A 22,301-nucleotide genomic window follows, 5' to 3' on the forward strand; every position below is an offset into this window, starting at 1 on the left:
CCTTGGATCATTTTAGTTGCTCTTCTCTGAACTTTTTCCAAAGTCTCAACATCTTTTTTTGTACGTCTTCCGCGTCCCTTAAAAACCATAGTGAAAACCTCACGAGCCGATTTTATATTTCGCAGGACGTAGAGCTGGAATTCCCCCCCCCCCCCCACCATTTGCAACACTGGCACAGGAGGGTTTGGTAGCTGCTATTTTGATTTTAAAAAAAACTATTTTGACATTCGATCACCCTGTTTTGAATTTGTATAGCCATTTCTGTCCTTTGAAAATGAGAGAGAGAGAGCGAGAGAGAGAGAGAGAGAGGCCCTTAGCCAACTCACTGCGTACGTGCACAGCCTGGGCGAGCAGGTGGGCGGAACCGTCGTTGTTGTGGCGACGGTAGGGGGCGTAGCCTCTCCCAGCGCACGCTATAACTAGAGCGGCGAGCGCATCTCGCCAGGCGTTTACTTTTTTTTCTTCTTCTCCCTTTTACACCATGAAGAGAGTGATGGTGCGGCTGCTGTGGGCGCTGGCAGGTACCGCCGCCAGTCTCTCCCTCCCCGCTCGGACGCGGCGAGCGAATGGGCGGTTTTTCCAGCCGCTCTTGCTTCCAGCAACCGAGCCGCTGTCTTAATCCCTTTGCCCCTCCCGCGATGCTTTCCTTGGAGGTGCCCTCGATAGTGGGGGTCCATTGGCAACCCCCCAGAGAGTACTGGCTGGGACGAGGTGGTGGTGATGGTGGTGGGAATCCAGGCAATTATTGTATGGGACTTTGGTCTTCGCTGCTAACCTCTCCATCCCTTTTTTTCCTCTCCATCCGCACCCGAGGACTCCTGTTGATGCTTTCCCTTGTGACAAGCAGCACTGAGGTGAGTGTTGAGAATCCAAGAGGTATAATAAGCACACTCTTCTCTCGTCTCGGCGTTAGTTTGTAATTTGCAAAGTTAATTGAAAAGTTAATTTCGAAGCAGGGTTGCTGGCTCTTTTTCCTCCTGCAGCAAGCCTGGGGGTGCCGTTTGAGCCACCTGCTTGGGGCAACGGAGAGGAGGCTTTTTGTTCTCGGAGCGATCAGGGACTCAAAATGGAAATCAGAGCTCAGATGAGAAGCTTCCCTCTTTGGGGACCAGAAAGTTGTGTCCCATAATTAGGAGGTTCATGGGAACTGCTGGAAAGCTCTTCAGCAGAGAAAGGAAATAATCTTGCTTGCTGTATGTCCAAGAGGTGATGTTGGCATTTGTGGGCTTCAAGCTATAGTCCTGGGAGAGTAAACGTGAACCAAAATGTTTCTGGGATATGTTAGCTGCACAGGAAAAAAAAACTATTTGGGGACTAAATCCTAGCCAAAGTAAAAAGCATTCTAGGCAATGTCTTTTGTCCTTTGAAAATGAATGCTAGCCCCCCCCTCATCTTGAGTTTTAATTGTCATATGGAGTTGTGCATTTTGCCACAAAGATTACTGGGTTAAAAAAAATCTGGTTTCTCATGAAGGGCAGATATATAGTATGTTTTCACTATGCTTAGCTGTAGATATAGCATTCTATATAAATATTAGATTTAGGCTTGGTTTTTCTTTAGAATCTCATCCAGACAACAGACAGGGTTGTAAGTCTAGACTTTCTATTTCCTCCTTTTTTCCTCTCTATTTTCTTCAACATCAAATGAAAACAATTTGATGTTGAAATGTTAATTAGAAATCTAAGGTGACCATTTGGAAGTCACTGAAATATAAGAAACAAAGAATTTTATTTCAATTCAATCAGAATAGAACTGGAAGGGACCTTGGAGGTCTTCTAGTCCAACCCCCTGCTCAAGCAGGAGATCCCATACCCCTTCAGACAGGTAGCTGTCCAGGCTTTTCTTAAAAACCTCCAGTGATAAAGGCAAGCTGATCTCAGTATCCAAATCATAGGGAATCATATAATGGAGAGGACGTTCTGCCCAGTTTAAGATCTTAAAGGAATTTTATCACTCCTGTTAATAACCTTCTAATATAGTATTTTGTTAATAATTTTACGTGAAACTATACATCGAATGGCTCTCAAGAGCATTTTAATATGTTAAAATCTCATTTGTTTTTGCTTAATCAGGTTTGTTTTATAAAAATGTCACTATAGCTAAAAGTGTTGTTTATATTTATCCCATTTCTATTATTTTTATAAATAACACAAGGAGATGAAAATATTTGTATATTTTAGTTAACACTTTTTTCCCAATGAGAGAGTCTAAAATATTTTACTGCAACAAATACCCACAGATTTCAATCTATTGTAAAATTGTTAGATTGTATGAATTAAAAGCCAATAGCTGTATTTAAAGAATAGCATATATCCACTTCATTTAAATAACATGAATCTTTTCAGTATTAAATATGTTGAACTAAAGGTGATAAGCTTCTTTGAACTTTTAAAGAGGTTTAAAAGTAGAGAAAGAGGATTTACAATCTGAACTGGATAAAATAGGTGAAATTCTTTGTGATATAACATTTCTTTTAAATCTTTTTTAACAAGTCTTCGCATGTTGAATATTGGTCCAGTTCTGGATCAGATATAATATGTTGATAATAATGTGAAATTTTCACAGTACTGCTGTGTTTCGGGCCTTATTTTACATGGAATCATTTGGCCATTGGCCTATCAATTTAAGTTACATGGATTGATATTTCTTCTTTATGAAAATGGATAATGTTTATGCTACAGAGGAAATTGAAACCAATATTTTTAATATATATATTCACAGAAACATACCTAAACTACAATGTTGAAGCATTTTAACATATGAATTTGAGTGATATATTGGTATATCTATTTCCAGCCCCAATGTAACTTGTATAATCTACCTGGATGCCCAAGGAATTTTAATCCAGTTTGCGGAACTGATGGAGAAACATATGCAAATGAATGTATGCTTTGTATGACAAACAGGTAATTTGAAAGTAGAAGATAATTCTCTATGTGAAGTGGTGTGAGCTTTATAAAATTCAGTTGGGGTATCTGTGCTTAAGCACTCACTTCATTTCAACTTTCTGTCTCTCAGCTCCTGAGTCTCTGAAAACCTATTGGGAACTGGATGATTCCTCCATTTTGAAAAAATGTAACAACTGACCAACATTTATAGACAGGAGAGAGCCACAAAACTGAAAAAAAAAATAGTTATTGCTCGTATAATATACAGTATTGGCTATTTCCAAGAGTTACATATTTAGCTGGAAATAGCCACACTTTTGTTTTATTTATTTCTTATGGAGTCTTTATATGACCTTGTATTAAAAATATTATTTTAATAATGTTTGACTTTGGGGGGAGAATACACAAATGATGCAATCTTCACAAATGAAGATTTGTGTTTTTACAGTGTAGATCAAACAGATCATTGAAAGTAGGATCATGCAGTTATTGGGTAATTTATATCAATTTCCAGTCCAATTTGCAATTCTAACACCAGGAAATATGCTTCCATAGATTGTTGATCCCACTTGTCAAATTTATTCTGTCTCCATGTTCCCTTCGGGCCTGTGTAAAAATTATCCAGCTGAATATGTTCTCAGTTTTCTCCTTAGAAACTCTCACAGTCTTTCTGCTGCATAATTTTTAAACTGATTGAGAAATGTAATCACAGAAACAATTATGAAAGCAGCTAACATAAAGCACTTCTAAAAACAAATACAAATTTGTTAGGGGAGAAAAATAATTGCCTATTTTTTGCTTGCTGGAGGAACATATAGAATATAGCAAGATTTGATTGCAAAGTTAGTTTTATCTCCTATGAAAAGTCTATTAAAATTCTCCTTCTAGCGATGAAAGAAAAGAGATAACTATAGTAGTACTTCTTTGCAGTACCTACTATAATACATGCTAGCCTAACCTAATAATGTGCTTGATTTTTTTTCCCTTACAGAGAAAAGGACAACGACATACAAATTGCCTATAAGAGTGCCTGTTCATGAGAGGAGATTCAAGGAACAGAAAAACAAAACCCATAATCCGCTGAAAAGTTGAAACCATACTTTAAATGTGCCTTTAAAGCTGTTAAAATAAATGCAAGCTTCCATGCTTTTATCCAGCTTCTGCATCTGCTTACTTCAAATGTTGTGTTGAAAGAATTTTTCTTTAATTTTGTGATGGGTTTTTGTTTTTAGATATAAACCTCATTTTTCAAAGAAATCATTTTTAAACAACAGAAGGCATAAGTACTGTAGATCAAACTTAAATTCAAACTTAAATAAAACTCGACAACTCTTAGCCTTCAACTAAGGGATGAAGCCAAAAAATGCTCCTTTATGTTTTCTTAGACTGAGGAAATCAATATTTGGAACCAAATATAGTTTCTAGCAAGGAGAATTTGCTCCTTCTCTGATCATAAATGGAAGTAATTTGGTCTCATCTCGTTATGATCTTCCTGGAAGGCAATGCCTTTCGGTCTTTTGGCATCCCTTGTTAACATGCAACATTCTCACAGGCTTATACAGCTATTGTATGAATACACACAGGCATATATTTGGCAAAAAAAAGTCTATAGATTTATACTTATATGCACCATGAAACCTTGGCCACATAGAGCTGTATTACATAGCTGATCTGCCTGACATGCAGTCATGTGATGGGAGGGCAGTATGACCATTTATGATAGTTGGTGGTGCTTTATGGACTGTAAAGCATCTGTTCCATGGCTGTTGTAACTTTGGTCATAGAACAGCCAGTTGTTGAGTATTACTTGTATTCCAAACGTCATACAAATAATTAATTTCTTCCTTAACAATACCTTTTGTCTATTAAAAATCTATAAATCTTAAAAAAAATCAGTACTGATAATAATTCAGGTGTTATTCATGCTGTTGAAGTATCTGTACCAAAATAGGAAATAAAAACTTGTTTTGATTGTATCTATATACTACTAAAATTCTCACTGTACTTTTTGTTTGTACTCTCAAGTTAACCCAAACTATGCATTATATTGCAACAATTTTTAAATCAAAGTTACCTAAATTGTCTAACTTAAATAATCTGTAAAAAAATCCAGAATCCTACTCCAGTGGAATTGAAATTTCCACCATTTTCATCCACAAACGTGTGGCCATTGCAATGTCATCATGGTAACGTGATTGTGATTTTTGATGTCCTCTGCCAGCTTCTCACAAGCAAAGTTAATGGTGAAGCCATGAGGAAGTTGGAAGTTGCTCCTGCTCCCACTTTTTTTTTTTTTTGCCTGCCTGTGGTCATTTCTTTTAGTGTAAAACTAAATAATGACTTTATATTGAAGTTCATTTGCCACTACAATCATTTTTCTATTTAGGATACATTACAAATTCTTAGATGATCATGGGATTGTTCAGCATTGGGCTAAACAAAAAATAATAAAGTTCACTCTGGTTACGTCTGATTGTACTACCTTTCTCTCAAAGGATGACAAACAAGTCACAGCATTGTCTGGTATACCATGAAACTTTCTTCATTATCAAATTTTGGAAGCAATGTGTAATTCTCAATATTTTCTGGGCAATTCTGTTGAATCCAAAGCAGTTTATTTTTATGTTAACTTGACTTTAATTTCACAGCATCTGCTTAAGAGTTTGAAGCCGTCCGTATATTTGGTTCCATCACAAGGGGACGCCCTTTCTTTAATAAAATACAGCAGAGAGGACAAGTAATGTATTATCACAAATCCAAGAAACCTTCGTTTTTCCAATAGTTTCCCTTGCGTTTACACAGCTGTTGTTTAAAAAATCATTTCCATTTGACCTTGCAGTCACCAATGCCATTATTCCAATTAAGTATGATACAGATTAAAGTGACCTTGAAAGTTTGTAGTGTACTTATAAAACAGCAAATAGAGCATTCATGAATATGAAGTATAAAAAATAATTAAAAAATGGAATATAATTTACCAGTCTGAAATAGAATATTAACCAACTTGTTTTTCAGTTTTAATATGGTCGCAAATAGTAATTATACGGAGTGTACAAATCAGACAGAGTTGAAAAAGTCTGAGCTATAACAACATATTTGTCAAGTATTTGACACCAAATAATCCCAGCTACATCATATACCAAAAGCCAAAATTTTCCCACTTGGAATCTTCCAGATGTGTTGGTGTAATAAATGGCAGCTGAGAATTCTAGGAATTGTAGCTTAACTCAAAGGTACTTTTTTGTTTTTCCTTGAAAACCTTTTGCTTCTCATCCAAGAAGCTTCTTTAGTTCTTCATCAGAACTGAAGAAGTTTCTTGGATGAGAAGTGAAATGTCTTCAAGGAAAAACAAAGCCCAGTTGCCTTTTGAAAAAGCATTTTTGTGACAACCATGATGACTGAGAATCTTCATGGAGAATTATAGCATAACACATTTTACCATCAAATAGTGGAATTTGGTGATAACAATGCAAAATGTATAACCCCTCCTGAATCCTGATATACAAATATGCCCTATGGAAAAAAATATTTTTATTCTGTCACCATGATAATGTCTTTGCCATATCTGTAGATATGGAATGTGCTGAAATTGTTTTTAGCTATACCACTGTTAAAATTGCTTCTCCCTTAAGATAATTCCAGCTTTGGGGATGGATGTGAAGGCTGAATTCAAAATTGGCAAGAAGATGAATTCATCCTGCTGTTTCTGAACATGCAAGTGGTGGGGCTTGCATCATGACACTGCATCCGGCATTTTATCAACTTGGTCCTTTCCAAACAAAGGAATGAGGGGACCAACTTTCCCACTGGCTTGTGATGAAAGCATGGAGTCTCATTTGAAGGAAGGGGGGGGGGGGAAAGAATATGCATTTGATAAATTCAGAAATCCTAATTGAAAGGGATTGAGGGGTGGTGTGTTTTTGTGATTGTGGTGTATTTTTCTTTTATTTAACTCTAGTCGACTATGGTTAAGGCAAAATGGAATGTAGAACAGGACACCTGAGGGACATTGAGTCAGAGTCCTGCTGTCAGATCCACCCTACTTCTGCTGTAGATTGTGATTGGTGGATTTTTCCCCTCTCCAGCTGGTGACATATAGAAAAAAGAAGACAGCAAAGCCAGAGGAATAACCAATCCCTTTGCTTATCATGCTCTGTGTGCGCAAACGCTGAACAGTACCATTTGGCAGTGAGTCAAAACAACTGCAGGAGTGATGGGCAGGGATCAGCAATGGCTGCTGCGGATTATGTACCGGGAAGTTTTCTACTGACTGAAGAAGGACTGGAGAGTATTTTAACTAGAGAGCATCTTAACTCAGCAGTGGGAAAAGAAGCATATGGGGGAATGACTGCAAAGGCTGAGAGTGAACCTAAACCACTGTTTATCAAGGTGTAGCACAGTGTTTGTGCAATTCCATTTTAAACTGATTGCATGCTCTGCCAAGTGGTAAGGAGAAATTTATTCCGCCTTTGGTGCCTGCCCAGATTTCTGATCAGATGCAGAAATGTGGTAAGACGGGTAGAACAAAAACAAATTATATCCAGTAACATGTATTACTAATTTAAACTTCTTGTTATTGCTACTATTTTTTATTGTTGTCAGCCACTCATTGCAACTCACTGCCCAAAAACAAAACTACAAAGTATATTTTTAAAGCCCAACCAAGCATTAATCCTCTTACAAATATAGTGAACTCTGAGCAAAGTGGAAAGCTCGCATTACATAGATATAAAATTCATCATCAGCCAAAGTGAACAAGAGAAGCAAAACATAAAATTCACAAAAGAATGGGTACAATTCCTACACAAACACGGCTCTGGGAGGTTAACCATATGGTTAACCATACGGCTAAGTTCCCATGTACAGTTCCAGTCAATCATTTTATGTTTGAGTAGCAAATGGCTGCAAAGAAAAAATAACTATGGCTCCCCTTGTTGTCAACCAATAAAAGAAAAGAAAATAGTTGGCTAAACTAACTTCTTATTGCCAGTAAGATAAGCTGATGCCTACCATGTATTCAAAACACCCTTTTCATTAGAAAAAAATCCTAGATTCTATTGACCCCTCTGATATTTCTCACTTATTCTCAGTTATTACTGAGAGTGCTTACCAAACAAGTAATAGGAACCTTTAATAGCAAGAATTCAAAAATAAGTCAAAAACCTATAGCAAAATATCCACACACTTGGAAAGGTGCCAGGAAGCCTGTATTGGTATAAAGACCACTGTCCCAATTGACTACAGCCCATCATCTGACTTACCCTCCCCACTCCAAGAGGTTGCAAAATTTCAGATCCACAATATGGATTCCCCAAAGTTGGCCTGGCTTTCAGGGGAGACTCTCTGCAGCTCCAAAGCTTTTCACTAAGTCATTGATCTAGAAATGTGCCTTTGCTTAACATAGAATAGAGCTGGAAGGGACCTTGGAGGTCTTCTAGTCCAACCTCCTGCTCAAGCAGGAGGACCTATACCATCTCAGACAGGTGATTGTCCAGTCTATTTTTAAAACCTTCCAGCTATGGAGCACCCACAATTTCTGGGGATAAGCTGTTCCACTGGTTAATTGTCCTCACTGTCAGGAAGTTTCTCCTTAATTCCAGGTTGCTTCTCTCTTTGATCATCTTCCAACCATTGTTTTTCATCCTGCCCTCTGGTGTTTGGAGAATAATCTGACCCCCTCTTCTTTGTGGCAGCCCTTCAGATACTGGAACACTACTATCATATCTCCCCTATTTCTTCTATGCTTCTATGCCTGCTGTCCATCTTTCATGATTCATCTTTAGGTCATGCCCATCAGGTCTATAAGCTCAACTGCCATCAACTTCAGTATGTCCTGAAAACTCACATGTCTTTGTCAGACCTGTTTAGGATTTTTAATTTTGTTTTCTTTTGGGGTTGACCAGTTTCACTTTCAAATTGTTTGGCATTCAGCCATCCAAGTTCAGAACTAAATGGAATGAGCTCACAAATGACAAACACCAATCAAGCATAGAAATACAGTATATGCATTGCTAAGGCAAGGATTTATGGGATTGGGAAAATAATAAGCTACATTCTTTTGCACATTGAGTTAATCTATCTGTCACTGTAGAAAAGTGCTTGTTTTTTTCCCCATCTAATGGGAAAGTTCTGTATATCACAGAAACATTGTTTGCCTTATTCATCTGCAAGATTTCTTGTTTTATATCGCTGATAATCTTCTTGCATGTAGTTTATCTTATGTGTCCCCTTTAATCTATGAGAATGTCCAATTTAACACAAATGTAAGAACATACTAACTAATCAACATGCCATATGAAATCTTCAGGCTGAATAGGGTTACATGGAGTCCTGAGATTATAACTCTAAGTGGGGCTGGAACATCTGCCACTAGGCAAAGCAATTGTCAAGAGAAACATCACATGACTGTGCTGCATAGCAAAGGCAGTCCTTATTATTTAGCATATGATGAGAACATGACAGAAGAGAAGTAAACATATACACACAACCCAAGTTATACAAAACTACAGGGGTACGGCAGTAGCCTCATAACTGGATGTCCAATTCAGCTATCAGCTATCCATGTGATCACTTCTGGCGTTGCTCATGCAGATTTTCTAGGGCAGTGATGGCAAACCTTTTAGAGATTGAGTGCCCAAGAACTGGCTCCGCCCCTGTTCCCCCCCCCTTTTCACCCCCGCTCTGCCCCTATCCCCCGCCCCACCTGCCCAAAGCATCTCTCACCTCCTCCAGGGCCTGCCGCAGATCGCCCAGGCAGCCCAGCAGTGCTATGGCGGCCACACCCTCTGCCCACGCCCTGCAGCATCAACTGCATGATGGGGTTTGAGGGCAGAGTCTTGTCTACACTGCCTGGCTGCCATGTCCTTGACTGTGCTGCTCTGTGTGGACCACGCTCGAGGGCGACTCTTCTTCAGGGGGGCTGCTGGAGAGGAGGAGGTTGCGAGGGGAGGCAGGGCTGGGGCAATGGCACATGTGCCCACAGACAGGGCTCCAAGTGCCGCCTCTGGCACCCATGCCATAGGTTCGCCACCACTGTTCTAGGGAATCAGAGAATGCACATTGTGGGCAATCTTGCACAATATGTTTAACAGTTTGTATATCAGCACCACAATCGCAACAAGGGGAATCCTCCTTCCGTTATACTGTATATTCAAGATGAACAGTGTTTAATATTCATATGTTATGTATATGCAGGGGTGTAGGTCTATACATATATTGTATATAGTATGTATATGTTGTATATAGTATATTTAGGTGTGTGTCATGTATGCGTTCATTTTGAGAGCGAGCAACTAAATTTCATTTTTGATGTGTGTCGTTGTGCCCACAGTAAAAAATGACAATAAAGATTATCTTATCTGATCTTATTTTATCCCACTGGTACAAGGCAGAAGCATTTCTTCCAGTATCACACCTAATTCTGACCAATTTCGACCAGACAGAGTGAGGCAGGTTAAAAGCAGGTGGTTTGGTAGAGGGATCACTAAGAAGGCCAGGCCACAGGAAGGCACCTTGGATCATTCCTCTCTCCAGGCATTCTGAGGTAGATGTTATGCAAATAGCTATTTTCCATGCTGGCCTAAAGGATTCCAACCTTGTGATGGATTGTGCATTGTCCCAGTGAATGGGGAAGGCCTTGTTGTTCAGCACCCTTGTTCATAGCCAGAGAAGAGCTTGTCATCTTCTAATGTGAGGCAGTATGATATCACTAACTACTGGTAACCAGTGCACAAGTGTGGAATGCAAGAGATGATACACATTGTCTAGTAGAATTGGACATTGACCAATTGGATGTGGGTGCTGATAAGCCACACACTGGCACAATATTCAGCTGAGGAATAAACCAAAGCCAAGGCTGTTGTTCATAGGGTGTTAGCATCAGTACCCCAGGGTGTTCCAGGCAGTCCTATCTGTAGTCATTAGGCAAGGATCTCACACTTCGCCTGTCCTGTGCAAACTGTCTCTGTTTCAGCTCCCTCCACCTGTCAGTCTCCCCATTCATTTGTGCCCTTTGGTCACCTTGCACAGCCCGGCTAAGATGAAGAAGCCACTGTAGTCCAACTAATGCCCCCCATCCCAGCCCTCAACGCTGTCTCCAACTGACTTTTGCCATCATATTTGCCGACCTCTCTTTTTCTCCCGGCCTAGATCATCTCTCGCATGGTGTGGGAGACAGTCCCCAAACAGACCATGTAGTATGCCCCAGGGCCAGAGCAAAAAGCAATGGGTTATAGCTCTGGCGACCCCCAAAGTAACATAACAAAGTTGGAAAAGATCTTGGAGGTCTTCTAGTCCAACCCACTGCTCAGGCAGGAAACCATATACTATTTCAGACAAATGGCTTTTCAATCTCTTCTTAAAAAACCCTGATATTGGAGCAACCACAACTTCTGGAGGCAAGTCGTTCCACTGATCATTCTAATTATCAGGAAATTTCTCTTTAGTTCTAAGTTGCTTCCCTCATTGATTAGTTTTCATCCATTGTTCTTGTCTTCTGGTGCTTTGGAAAATAGGTTACTCCCTCTTCTGGTGACAGCCCCTTAGATATTGGAGCACAGCTATCATGTCACCCCTAGTCTTCACACATAATCCAAAACTGCCTGACCTCCATGGCACAAAGGCCAGAGAGCAGCCTTGAAACCAGTAGGAAGCCCCACAGAGGGACTCAATATATTGTCCAGCTCTTTGCGGAGAGAGGCAGAATCAGGAGGAGAAGCAGAAACTGTTGCAGGCAGCAGGTTAGGCTAAAACGTTTGCACCCAGGTATTGGACAAGTCCAGAATGGGCTGGTGCAAATCCTCCCCATGGGGCAGGTACATCTGCATGACCCCTGGCTAAGTGGGCTGAGACTACTGAAGCAAGGGAGGCCTGCCAGAAGAATTATCTATACTATGTCTGAGCTATGGATGATCACTAGATGGTAGCAAACAGGTACATCTAATGTAACTTTTGCTTCCATCCATGGTGGTCTGGATTTTTGCTGCCCTGGTGCAGCAGCCTGAATCTTGAACCAATTGCAAACTTCCATTTTTTAGCTTCTTTTCCAAGTAACTGAAAATGCAGATAAAGTAGGCAAAACATTTGTTGGGCAAAGTAGAGATAAACATGGTATACATCCTGGGTCTACAAAAAGTTATAGACACCCCACCCCCAAACTCAGATATCTATCTTCATATCTCCTTTCATGTATTTTTTGTAAAATATTCTTTATCTTTTCTCTCTTTTCTTTTCAATTCCTCAACCAAATTTTCTTCTCTCACATCTTTTGCACACACACACAGAAACCATGTAAACTGAAGACATATTGTCCTATGAGAGACCTACATACTGTATATTTATATTTATCTAAAGCTCTTTCATGGAGTCTGTGATTACAAGAATACCCTCATAATAGTCTGCAACCCCAACCATATTATGATCTGACCATGGAATACCATACAGGAAGAAAATCATATGGTAGAAACCAAAGTGATTTTCCTGTATATTTTCTGGTCTTTGGGAGCTTCACACTTAAAGAGTGTTTTTTGAAGATTTTAATATATGGATGACATAAATACATATTTAGAAAGCACTACAGGTAGTCCTTGACTTACAGCAACAACTGAGCCTGAATTTTCTGTTGCTAAGTGAGTCAGTTGTTAAGTGAGTTTTATCCCACTTTATGACCGTTCTTGCTACAGTTGTTAAATGAATCACTGCAGTTGTTAAGTTAGTATCACAGTTGTTAAGTGAATCTGGCTTCCCCATTGACTTTGCTTGTCAGAAGTTTGCAAAAGGTGATCACCTGACCCCGGGACACTGCAACCATCATAAATATGAGTCAGTTGCCAAGCATCTGAATTTTGATCACGTGACCATGGGGATGCTGCAACAATGGTAAGTGTGAAAAACACTTTTTTCAGTGCCACTGCAACTTCGAGTAGTCATTAAATGAATTGTTATAAGTCAAGAACTACCTGTATATAATCACTCAGTATATTAATCAGTGTCCCTTCTTTGTTGAATGTGCTATTGCTGGCAAACTGGGACCTTCCTTTACAACCCACCAAGAAGCTCAGCCACTCCCTTAGAAATCATGTTTGACACCGATATATGTTGTCGTAAAATTAAATAAGTGAAGGGAAGTCTGACTTCCCAGGTGATCTCCTGATACCATTAGCACTAAGAATGGAGCTCAGGTTCTCCATCATGCTGATGCAGCTGAGAACAATGTCTGATGTTGGCTGCTTAAGCTTGCCAACGCATGCCCTCCTGTAAAAATAAAAGGAAGAGCACACTGAGAAATGATCCTCCATGGTTTAGCTACTCACTTTTACCCTCAAGGCAGGTTCCCATTTTTTTACAACTCCTCGGGAATTAGTTAAGCATGGTTACAAATCTTGAGGGATTACAAGGCTTGGAGCTGACATTCACAGGGCTTACTTAGGCAGTTCCTGCCCAGAATTCATTACATAAATACTTTGAGGCTGGTATTAATGTCATACAATTCCCCTCTTCCCAATTTTCTTTTTCATATCATTAGCATTTAACGACTAGCTATATTTTATAATGTTAGGTTAGAGGCATAAAAGCATCCAGAAGCTGCAGAAGCTGTTGTTCTGTCATACTAAGCTACCGTACAGAATTAGTAGGCTTTTCATCTATTATCTTAAAAATGGCTGTGTTCCCTATAAGGGGGAACTCTCATATTATTCCATTATCGTTTAATATCAGAGTAGTTTGCAAGCACTGATTTTCATCTGGCATTTTGTTCCTTGATTGCCTCTTGGTGTTGCATTTAATTTGATCCAACCCTGATCCTTAAAGAGCAACAAGAAAAGGATAGCACTGATGTTAATTGTGGCCTTGTATAGTCATTTTCAAAAGTGCTGGCTGGATTAACAAAAGAGTAAATCCAAGATTATAGGAAACAACAAGAGAACTTGTACTGTCAGTCTCATGGCAGTTGCAGGTCAGCACCCGAATCTTCTACATCCCCAGGGTAAGCTCCAGCCACTTTGCCCTGTGTTGTGGACTTGTATCCCCCTGGCTGGTTTATTTTGAGAAGCTCACTGCAGTGAAGCATCAGTAGCATATTTGGCTCGTGGTGCCACAAAGAATGTTTTGGTTGGCCTGCTGCTAAGAGGGAGCAATGTGAAGATTTCAAGCCTTCGGAATGAAAGGATGAGATTGACACTGGTATTTGGTTCTTTTAGACCCAGCTGTGGGAGATTTTGACCCAGCTAGGAGGCTTATATTAGAAGGGGTTTGTTTTTGCTGCACAAAGAGGATTTAGTTGGCAGAAGTGGAACAGTCTGTATGCCTGCCAGGATGATCAAAAAGAGCAAACTAGCAGTCTTGAGGGGGTTGTTTAGAAATGAAATAGCCAGCTTAGAACCAACAAGGTTGTCCTGATTTATGTTTAAGAGATTGAGCCTTGTTTGAACAGCACAACCTGATTTAAATCAATTACCACAAAGTACAGTTATGTCAGCCAAAAGTCTCTCTCAGTTCAATCTAGGTACAGAATTGTTCTGAAGATAAACCTAAAATGCTTTACCTTCGGTTCCTTGAAATTGGCCATTTTACCCAACATGTTTTAATACAACTGGCTAGAATTTCTGGGACATAGAGCTGATGAATGCCACACTGAGGGAAGCTGAAATAAATAAAAAGTAGCAAAAATCATCTTCAGCTGACTGCAGGCAACACAAGGATGATTGTATTGGCCTATCTTTCATAGCGCTTGTGAGGATATCTTAAGAAAAGACATCATAAGACCCCAATGCCACCCACTGCAGACAAAAACATACAATAATTACAGTGCTAATTATGATAAAAAGATATACAAGATATTCACTCTTCTTGGTGATATTACTTTATACCAGTAGTGGCGAACCTATGGCAAGGGTGCCAGAGGCGGCACTCAGAGCCCTCTCTATGGGCATGTGGGCCGTCACCCCAGTCCTAGGTCTTCAGTCCGGTTTTATAAAATCTTTTCGCTTTAGGCCTCTGCTGCCATGTGCAAAAAAAAAAGGTTAATCAATCAGTCAATTTCAACTTCTCACGGGAAAAAAAAGATCTTGCAAGTTGGAATTGATTGATTGAACTTTTTAGTCCCACCCAGTCTGCCGTTACCACTGTAGTCACGCCCAGCCAATGGGCCACACACCCCAATTGGCCACACCCAGCCAATGGGCCACAGCCACCTGGCACCCGACGATGCATAAGTGGGTTTTGGGTTGCAGTTTGGGCACTCGGTCTCTAAAAGTTTTGCCATCACTGCTTTATACGATACTGCAGGAATCATGCTCTTGAACACTCCATCATAAAACCCCCTATAGACAGTTTTAAATACAGGTAGTCCTCGATGTACAATCACAACTGAGCCCAAAATTTCTGTTGCTAAGTGAAACATTTGTTAGATGAGTTTTGCCCCATTTTATGACCTTTCTTACCATTGCTGTTAAGTCAATCTGGTTTCCTCATTGACTTTGCTTGTCAGACGGTCGCAGAAGGTTATCACATGAACCCGAAACACTGCAATCGTCATAAGTATGAATCAGTTATCAAACATCTGAATTTTGATCACATGACAGGGATGCTACAACAGTCATAAGTGTGAAAAACAATCACAAGCCACTTTTTTCAATGCCGTTGTAATTTTGAACAGTCACTAAATGAACTGTTGTAAGTCAAGAACTACCTGTAATTGTATTTATTTGAATTGATTAGTCATCCAATCCAATGGACTCTGTCCAATTTGAAAGAGTATTGGAAAAATCAATGGGGTATTGGGATATACTAATAATCTTTCTTTTATCAACAGACAGTATACTTTTAAATACTTTCAACTTTTAGGAAACAACCATTTAAAAAGATAGTCATTTGTCCAGAATGCTTTCATTTGGATTTTTGCACCAAACAGAGGGTTAGAGGTGATGATCTAAATGACCTTCCTTTTCTATGATTCTAGATTGTTCAGTCTTCAGTCCAGACTACTGAGCTTCACAATGCATCCAACTGGCCATCTTGGGACACCCAAAACTAAAATAGGTGGTCACTGAGATGATCCAGCAGTTTTCGTTGTACATTTTATGTTCTTATAGAAACATAACATTTCAAGGAAGAGACTAAAATAATACTTTTCTTTGACTTGTTACATTTCTATCTATATATTTTTATGTTCCATTGTTCATAGAAAGCTTTACTACTTTATTCTGCTGACTGTATACACTATAATCAGAAGTTATCGCTCTATGAAGTTTGCTCAACCTCTGTGTCTGGCAGCAGGACTTATAAAGAATTCTGGTGGCTTTTGAAGTAATTTCAGTTTTCTCTTTTCAGAAAGTTTCTTCTTGTTACCATAGAAGGTAATGAAGAGATGGATTAAGAAAAGTCTCTCTTACTCTCAGTAGATCAGAGGCAAAGGCAATACATTTTTTTTGTATTTTTGTGGTTTTTCCGTAGCTTTCACAGTTATAGTGGGGAGTAAAAAAATAAATAAAAAGAACATTATATTATAAAAAGAATAGCTAGCTATTTCTCCTACTTTACACAATGTAAGACTGTTTCTCAAGATCTGACAAAAGATAAAGAAATCTATCCTGGCTTTATTTCAAGGGTCATAACCTGCCAATGTGGGGTCTGCCGTGGCATAAAACAACAGCTGATGTCATCCTCATATTTGGCTAAAAATAGTTGAAATGAATCAGTCCAGCCATGAGAAAGTTATGCAAATATGACTGTATACTTAAGAAAATGAAAGTCCAACATACTTGGAGGACACCAGTTCATTAAATCTGTTCTAGTATGGCATCCATCATGTCCTTCAACAGAATCCACCTTGTCATCCTGCTAAGGTGGCTAAGCCTGCTGGCTGGGAAATTCTGAGAACTGAAGTCCATGCATCTTAAAGTTGTCAGATTTGCAAAACACTGCTTTGAAACAATGAAAGCTTGCAGGAAAAGACCAAAGTATTGTCCCCCTCTACCCACCCCCAGTTCTAACTCAATGCTCCTTCAAACTAGGTACTAGTCCTGTGGTTGTAGTCATGAAAAGAAAGCTTACAAGCCTCTTTTAGCCTTTAAATCAGGGTAAACAATGCATAGTCTATACCAGGGATGTCCAATCTTAGTGACTTTAAGACTTGGGTACTTCAATTCCCAGAATTCCTCATGAGCATGGCTAGCTGAGGGTCCACAAGTCTTAAGATCGCCAAGGTTGGATGTCCCTGGTCTACACAGTGAAAACAATCAATGTAACCTTTGCCAAACTTTGCTCTCTGGAATCCATTAAAGTCTGATGTCTAAATTTGGTTGGATAGTTCATTGATAACTGTCAGTAGTAAATTGCCATTTGGCAGCTGAATTGCTTCTTTTTGCTGTTAATTTATTACATACCACTCTGAGGTTTTTTTTTTTTCAGGCTGCTGGCCCACTCTGCCTTGTATCACGGCCTCATGTACAGCAGTTCCTAGCCAGAAAACATGTCCAAAGCAGCTTATGGCCCCTGTTAGGTTACCCACCTGAGCTTTGCATGGTTTGATTGTAATTTCGAAAATAAAGTTAAAGTAAGAATTGCCTTTAGAGTGGGAAGTAAAATCTGGAGATAAAATAGCTGAGGACATGAGTTCTTCTGCTGAACTCTAAGCTCTCATGTGGAAAGCCCATCAAACGATGGAGAAATCTGAGAACTTACTGAGGCTGAGAAGCACTACACGTTAAGCACAAGGACAGTGAAGAGCAACTGTGTCATTTAGAAAATATCTCTCATTTTACATGGATAGGAAAATATTGCACAACATACCCCTATTATTTTATTAATCTGAAATATTAATTTTGATTACCGTACTCTTTTGTGTGCTCAATCTTACTTAATATTACTTAGTTTGGGTATGTTTCCCACCTTGAATAGAAATATATATAAATGGCAAAATAAAAATAAAATAATAATTATAATTATGATACTTAGATACCTTAAATATTGGTGGTAGGTTATTGTGAATGATTGATAAGGAAAGCAGTAAGAATTAATAATAATACAATAGTAATAACAATATTCAAATGTTTTTTATCTCCAATATATGGGAAATATTCAGTCATACCAAGGCAATGAATATTGTACTTCGACAAGAATCTCTGGAAGATATTCTAGATGTGGACTTCAAACATGTAATTGTTAGAGAAGTCTTCTTACATAGTTCCAAGATTACAAGTTTTTTCTGCTTAGAGAATAAACAGTTAGTAGCCATTTGGAAATACCTCCCGATCCAAATGAAGAGCATTAATGTTATGGATTGTGTGAATGCCTTACCTGTAAATGGTGCTCAGGATTCTTTGAGGACACTTCTCTCAAGAGTAAACATCTCTTTATTTCAAGTCTACAGTCACTATCCCTATGGATTTTTTTTAGCTCAGGGACATAAAATCTGTTACTACTTCATCACTTCTTTGTATTTGGTTGGCATCAGCGCTTAATATAACCATATTAAATTAAATGGTGACAGTTTGTGGACTTCTAGCTTACAGTTATGCCACTGATTTGCTGTTTAAATTGTTTAAATTAAAACAGAATTGCTTAATTAGCATTGTTAACCATAAGCCTCTCAGAGTTTTTGAAAACAGAATGACATATAAGCCAAGACACATAAATAATATCAAGTTACCTAAGCATTTATGCCATTTCTGACTCTGTTTCGTTGATTTTAAAAAATATAGCAAAAAGATTGATGAGACAAGGCCTTTTCTGTTGTGGTACCCCACAACTGAAATAGCTTCCCAGTGAAGATATCGTTGATTTTATGAATGCTCATTTTTCCATGAACTAGAATGAAAATTTAGTTTTGGTGGATTTTCCTCAGCTATAAATATAAATTAGGCTTTGACTATAGTCGCAATTCAATACAGCTCAATGGCAGCAGGTTGGAAGAGGCAAATGAACTACTTTAAATTAATAATCAGGTTTTGTGCTGGACATACACACACATCCTGGGCTTAGCTTACTGGTTTCACTCACATAACAACTATAGACTCAGTTTTCAGAGAGAATAGAATAGAATAGAATAGAATAGAATAGAATAGAATAGAATGGAATGGAATGGAATGGAATGGAATGGAATGGAATGGAACGGAACGGAATGGAATGGAATGGTACAGAACGGAACGGAATGGAACGGAATGGAATGGAATGACAGAGTTGGAAGGGACCTTGGAGATCTTCTAGTCTAGTCCCTTGCTCAAACAGGAGAACCTATGCCATCTCAGACAAGAGACTGTCTAGTCTTTCTTAAAAATCTCCAGTGATGGAGCCCCATGATTTCTGAAGGCAAGCTGTTCCACTGGTTAATTGTCCTCACTGTTAGGAAGTTTCTTCTTAATTCCAGGTTGCTTCTCTCTTTGATCAGTTTCCAACCATTGTTTCTTGTCCTGCTTGCTGGTGCTTTGGAGAATAACATGACCTCCTCTTCTTTGTGGCAGCCCCTCAAATACTGGAATACTGCTGTCATGTCTCCCCTATTTCTTCTTTTCTTTAGACTAGCCAAATGTTCAGACATTGATAATCCAAGCAAAATAGGGAAGGGTGGCCTTGTGTGAAATGCGATGATTTTGCCAGATTGGGTCACTCTGTCTCTGCCTGTCTGTCTGTCTCTCTCTCTCACTCACTCACACAAATGCACAAACAGACACACACATACATGCCTATAGGGCTAAAAATGCAAGCAGTTACAATTATTTCTACTGCTTTCACACAAAACTGGTAATTATGTGGGAACAGCATAGGAACAGCACTTACTACATCTTCCCAGAAACCACAGCTCATATATGCAATACTTCCTCTCACCATTAAATAAAAGAGCCTCCCTAATATTTCTGAGAGAGGAGACTTGTTCTAGTTGTCCAGAATTACTCCTAGGTAAGAGTCATGGGACTGGAATTTGGCTAGAGGACTGAACCCTGTGTTACTTAGGAAGGCATGATGGCACATGCCTTCATCTAATTGTGCCTGCCAATTTAATAGGAAACATGGCAGCGACTGCTGTTTTACAGCGACAGCAAACATTCCATGAAACTCTGCCAAATAAGAAAGCAATTCTTAAAGCTTTGGCACTATAAGCACTTCCCCGAGGAAACAGATGCACGTAATAGAACTCTCAATTGATTCAATTTCTGTATTGCAGTGTTTTATACCAGTCCAGTATGAAATACTTTTTTAAAAAAAATCCTCAGTATGAAAGATCCTTTTAGATAATAGCAAGCTAAGTACTGCAGCAGTTGACAAATTTAACATCAATTTTTGGGAGAAAAAAAGAAAAGAAAAAAGGAAAAGAAAAGGAATATTTACCCCTCTGTGTGTGTGTGTGTGTGGTGTTTTGTGTGTGTGTGTGTGTGTGTGTGTGTGTGTGTGACAAAAGAGAAACAACCTGAATCTAGGCTTAGATCCAGGTATCACTAAATATTGCCACGTGAAAATTAGGGTGGAAAAAATCTGCTTCATGGTGACTCAGTACTTGGGAGCAAAATGAGATAAAGTAAAATGAATCAAATATAAGTGCAGTACAGTCTGCTAAATCAGTCTCTGAAATCTTTCAGCCCCAAGGGGCAGATCTCAAGCTGGAAAAAATGTTAGGAGGCTGGGAAAAGAGATTTTAGTATTTCTCTGATATAAATTGCATACTTTGCCTCTTTTTGCTAAAATAACACGAATCCATTTGGCTGTCAGTAAATGAATCAAGTAGCACTACTGCTGACTTGTGATCAACTGCAAAGACAAACTGGAGCTTTAACTTGGCTGAAGGGTTTGCTTCACAGTTGCAAAATAAAGATTTATATCCTTTCACATTGTTTCAGCAGAATAAACATTTGAATTTTTAAATAGTAGTGCTCCAACAATACAGATGCAATGGAAGAAATCTGCTTCATTAAAATTGCTGCTGTGCCTGGCTAACTCATCCATTTTGGCATCTTAGCCATTCTTGAGAGCAGTTCCTTATCTAGGGAATATCTTGGAATTTTCAACATTCCCCTGGCTTTCTGCTTTCATTGCAAGAATGGTACAGTAATTCTGTGGATCCTTTTTTACACTCATAACCGTGGACGTTAGACAAGATTTCCCAGTTTTGCAAATTTGTGACAAATCTCATGTGATAGAGTATTACTTATCTGAGCATATATCCATCAGCGGGTGGGCAATCCTTCTACAGCAGGGGTGTCAAACTCAGTTTCATTGAGGGCTGCATCAGCATTGCGGTTGCCCTCAGGGGGCTGGGTGAGTGTGGCCAGGGTGGCCGTGGCCTACTGGGTGGGCATGGATGGAGTGGGTGTGGCCTACTGGCCACATCGTTCGCGTCAAGGGTGCCTGTGGGAGCCTGGGCAGGAGTGGGACAGATCTGAGGGTCTCTGGCAGAAGGGGTTGGGACCAGGGCAAGTGCCAAGGCATGGTCCATTTCTTCATTCCTAACAAAGGATGACACTTCCCCAGCATGCACCCAGGGGGCGGGGCCGACATGGCAGGGGCTGGTTCCTCGCTGTTTCCAGATGGCCTTGTGGAGCTAAGACTGAATGCTTTTCAACATAGATGGCCACCACAAAATTGTACATTGGCTCTCGGCTGGCATGGGCCAAGGCCAAGGCAGCAGGGGCCGTTCCCTCACTGTTTCCAGGATGGCTTCGCGGGCCACATGAAATGACTTCGCGGGCCGCATCCAGCTCCCGGGCCTTGTGTTTGACATGTCTGTTCTACAGGAAGCATTTTTGCTTCACCAGTCAGCCCAGTCCAAGTCTATGTGATGACACTGGATCAGGGGTAGCATCTGTGCAATTCTATTTTCACTAGATACTTCATTTTAGAATTCAAAAAGGGCGAGGGCCTCAGAGATCCAAGGGTGCTCTGTGAATGGCTGGAAACAGAATTAGAAAAATATTTATTTATCATGTAGGAAATACTGCCTTTTCCTCTTTATCAAAAGCTGCATAGGGCTTTACTGTATCCCCAGTTGCCTTGGGCTGTCTGCGTTTCCAGCAAATATAGCAGCGGCAGTTATTGCCTGACCTATTGTGATATCTACTTCCGTGAAGTGATTTCCTATTTCTTTCTGAACCCATGTATGTTGTGTGTTGTTTAAAAAGTACAGCAATATACAGAAATGTTCGCAATGTAACTCTACTGGAAAAGAGAAAGGCATCGACTCTTCAGAAGAAAACCAAGAAAAGGGGTTCATTTCTGCAGCCCTGGGGGGGGGGGAGTCCATCCATAGCATCAGTGAGGCAAATTGATCATAGCTGCAGAACATTTGACTGAGTGGAACATATGAAAAAACACCTCTGTGGCATTTAAGGATCCGCTTGACCACTCTCCTGAGCCTGAAGTCTATCCCTGATAAATAAATGAAAAAAATGATTCCTTTAAATAATACTTTTTAAGTGAAATAAGTAG

General features: G+C 39.5%; 1 protein-coding gene across 1 annotated transcript; it reads left to right on the top strand.

Moving 5' to 3' along the window:
- The first annotated feature begins 403 nt into the window (after positions 1-403).
- Positions 404-4,864, top strand: SPINK2 (serine peptidase inhibitor Kazal type 2). The gene is made up of 4 exons (XM_039345216.1): positions 404-521; positions 814-854; positions 2,797-2,906; positions 3,880-4,864. The coding sequence occupies exons 1-4, from the start codon at positions 482-484 to the stop codon at positions 3,926-3,928; spliced, it is 240 nt and encodes a 79-aa protein (XP_039201150.1). The 5' UTR covers positions 404-481; the 3' UTR covers positions 3,929-4,864.
- The last annotated feature ends 17,437 nt before the right edge of the window (positions 4,865-22,301 follow it).

The sequence above is a fragment of the Crotalus tigris genome, unplaced genomic scaffold (genome assembly GCF_016545835.1).
Source record: "Crotalus tigris isolate CLP2741 ecotype Arizona unplaced genomic scaffold, ASM1654583v1 scf7180000017946.1269602, whole genome shotgun sequence".
NCBI classification, from domain to species: domain Eukaryota; kingdom Metazoa; phylum Chordata; class Lepidosauria; order Squamata; family Viperidae; genus Crotalus; species Crotalus tigris.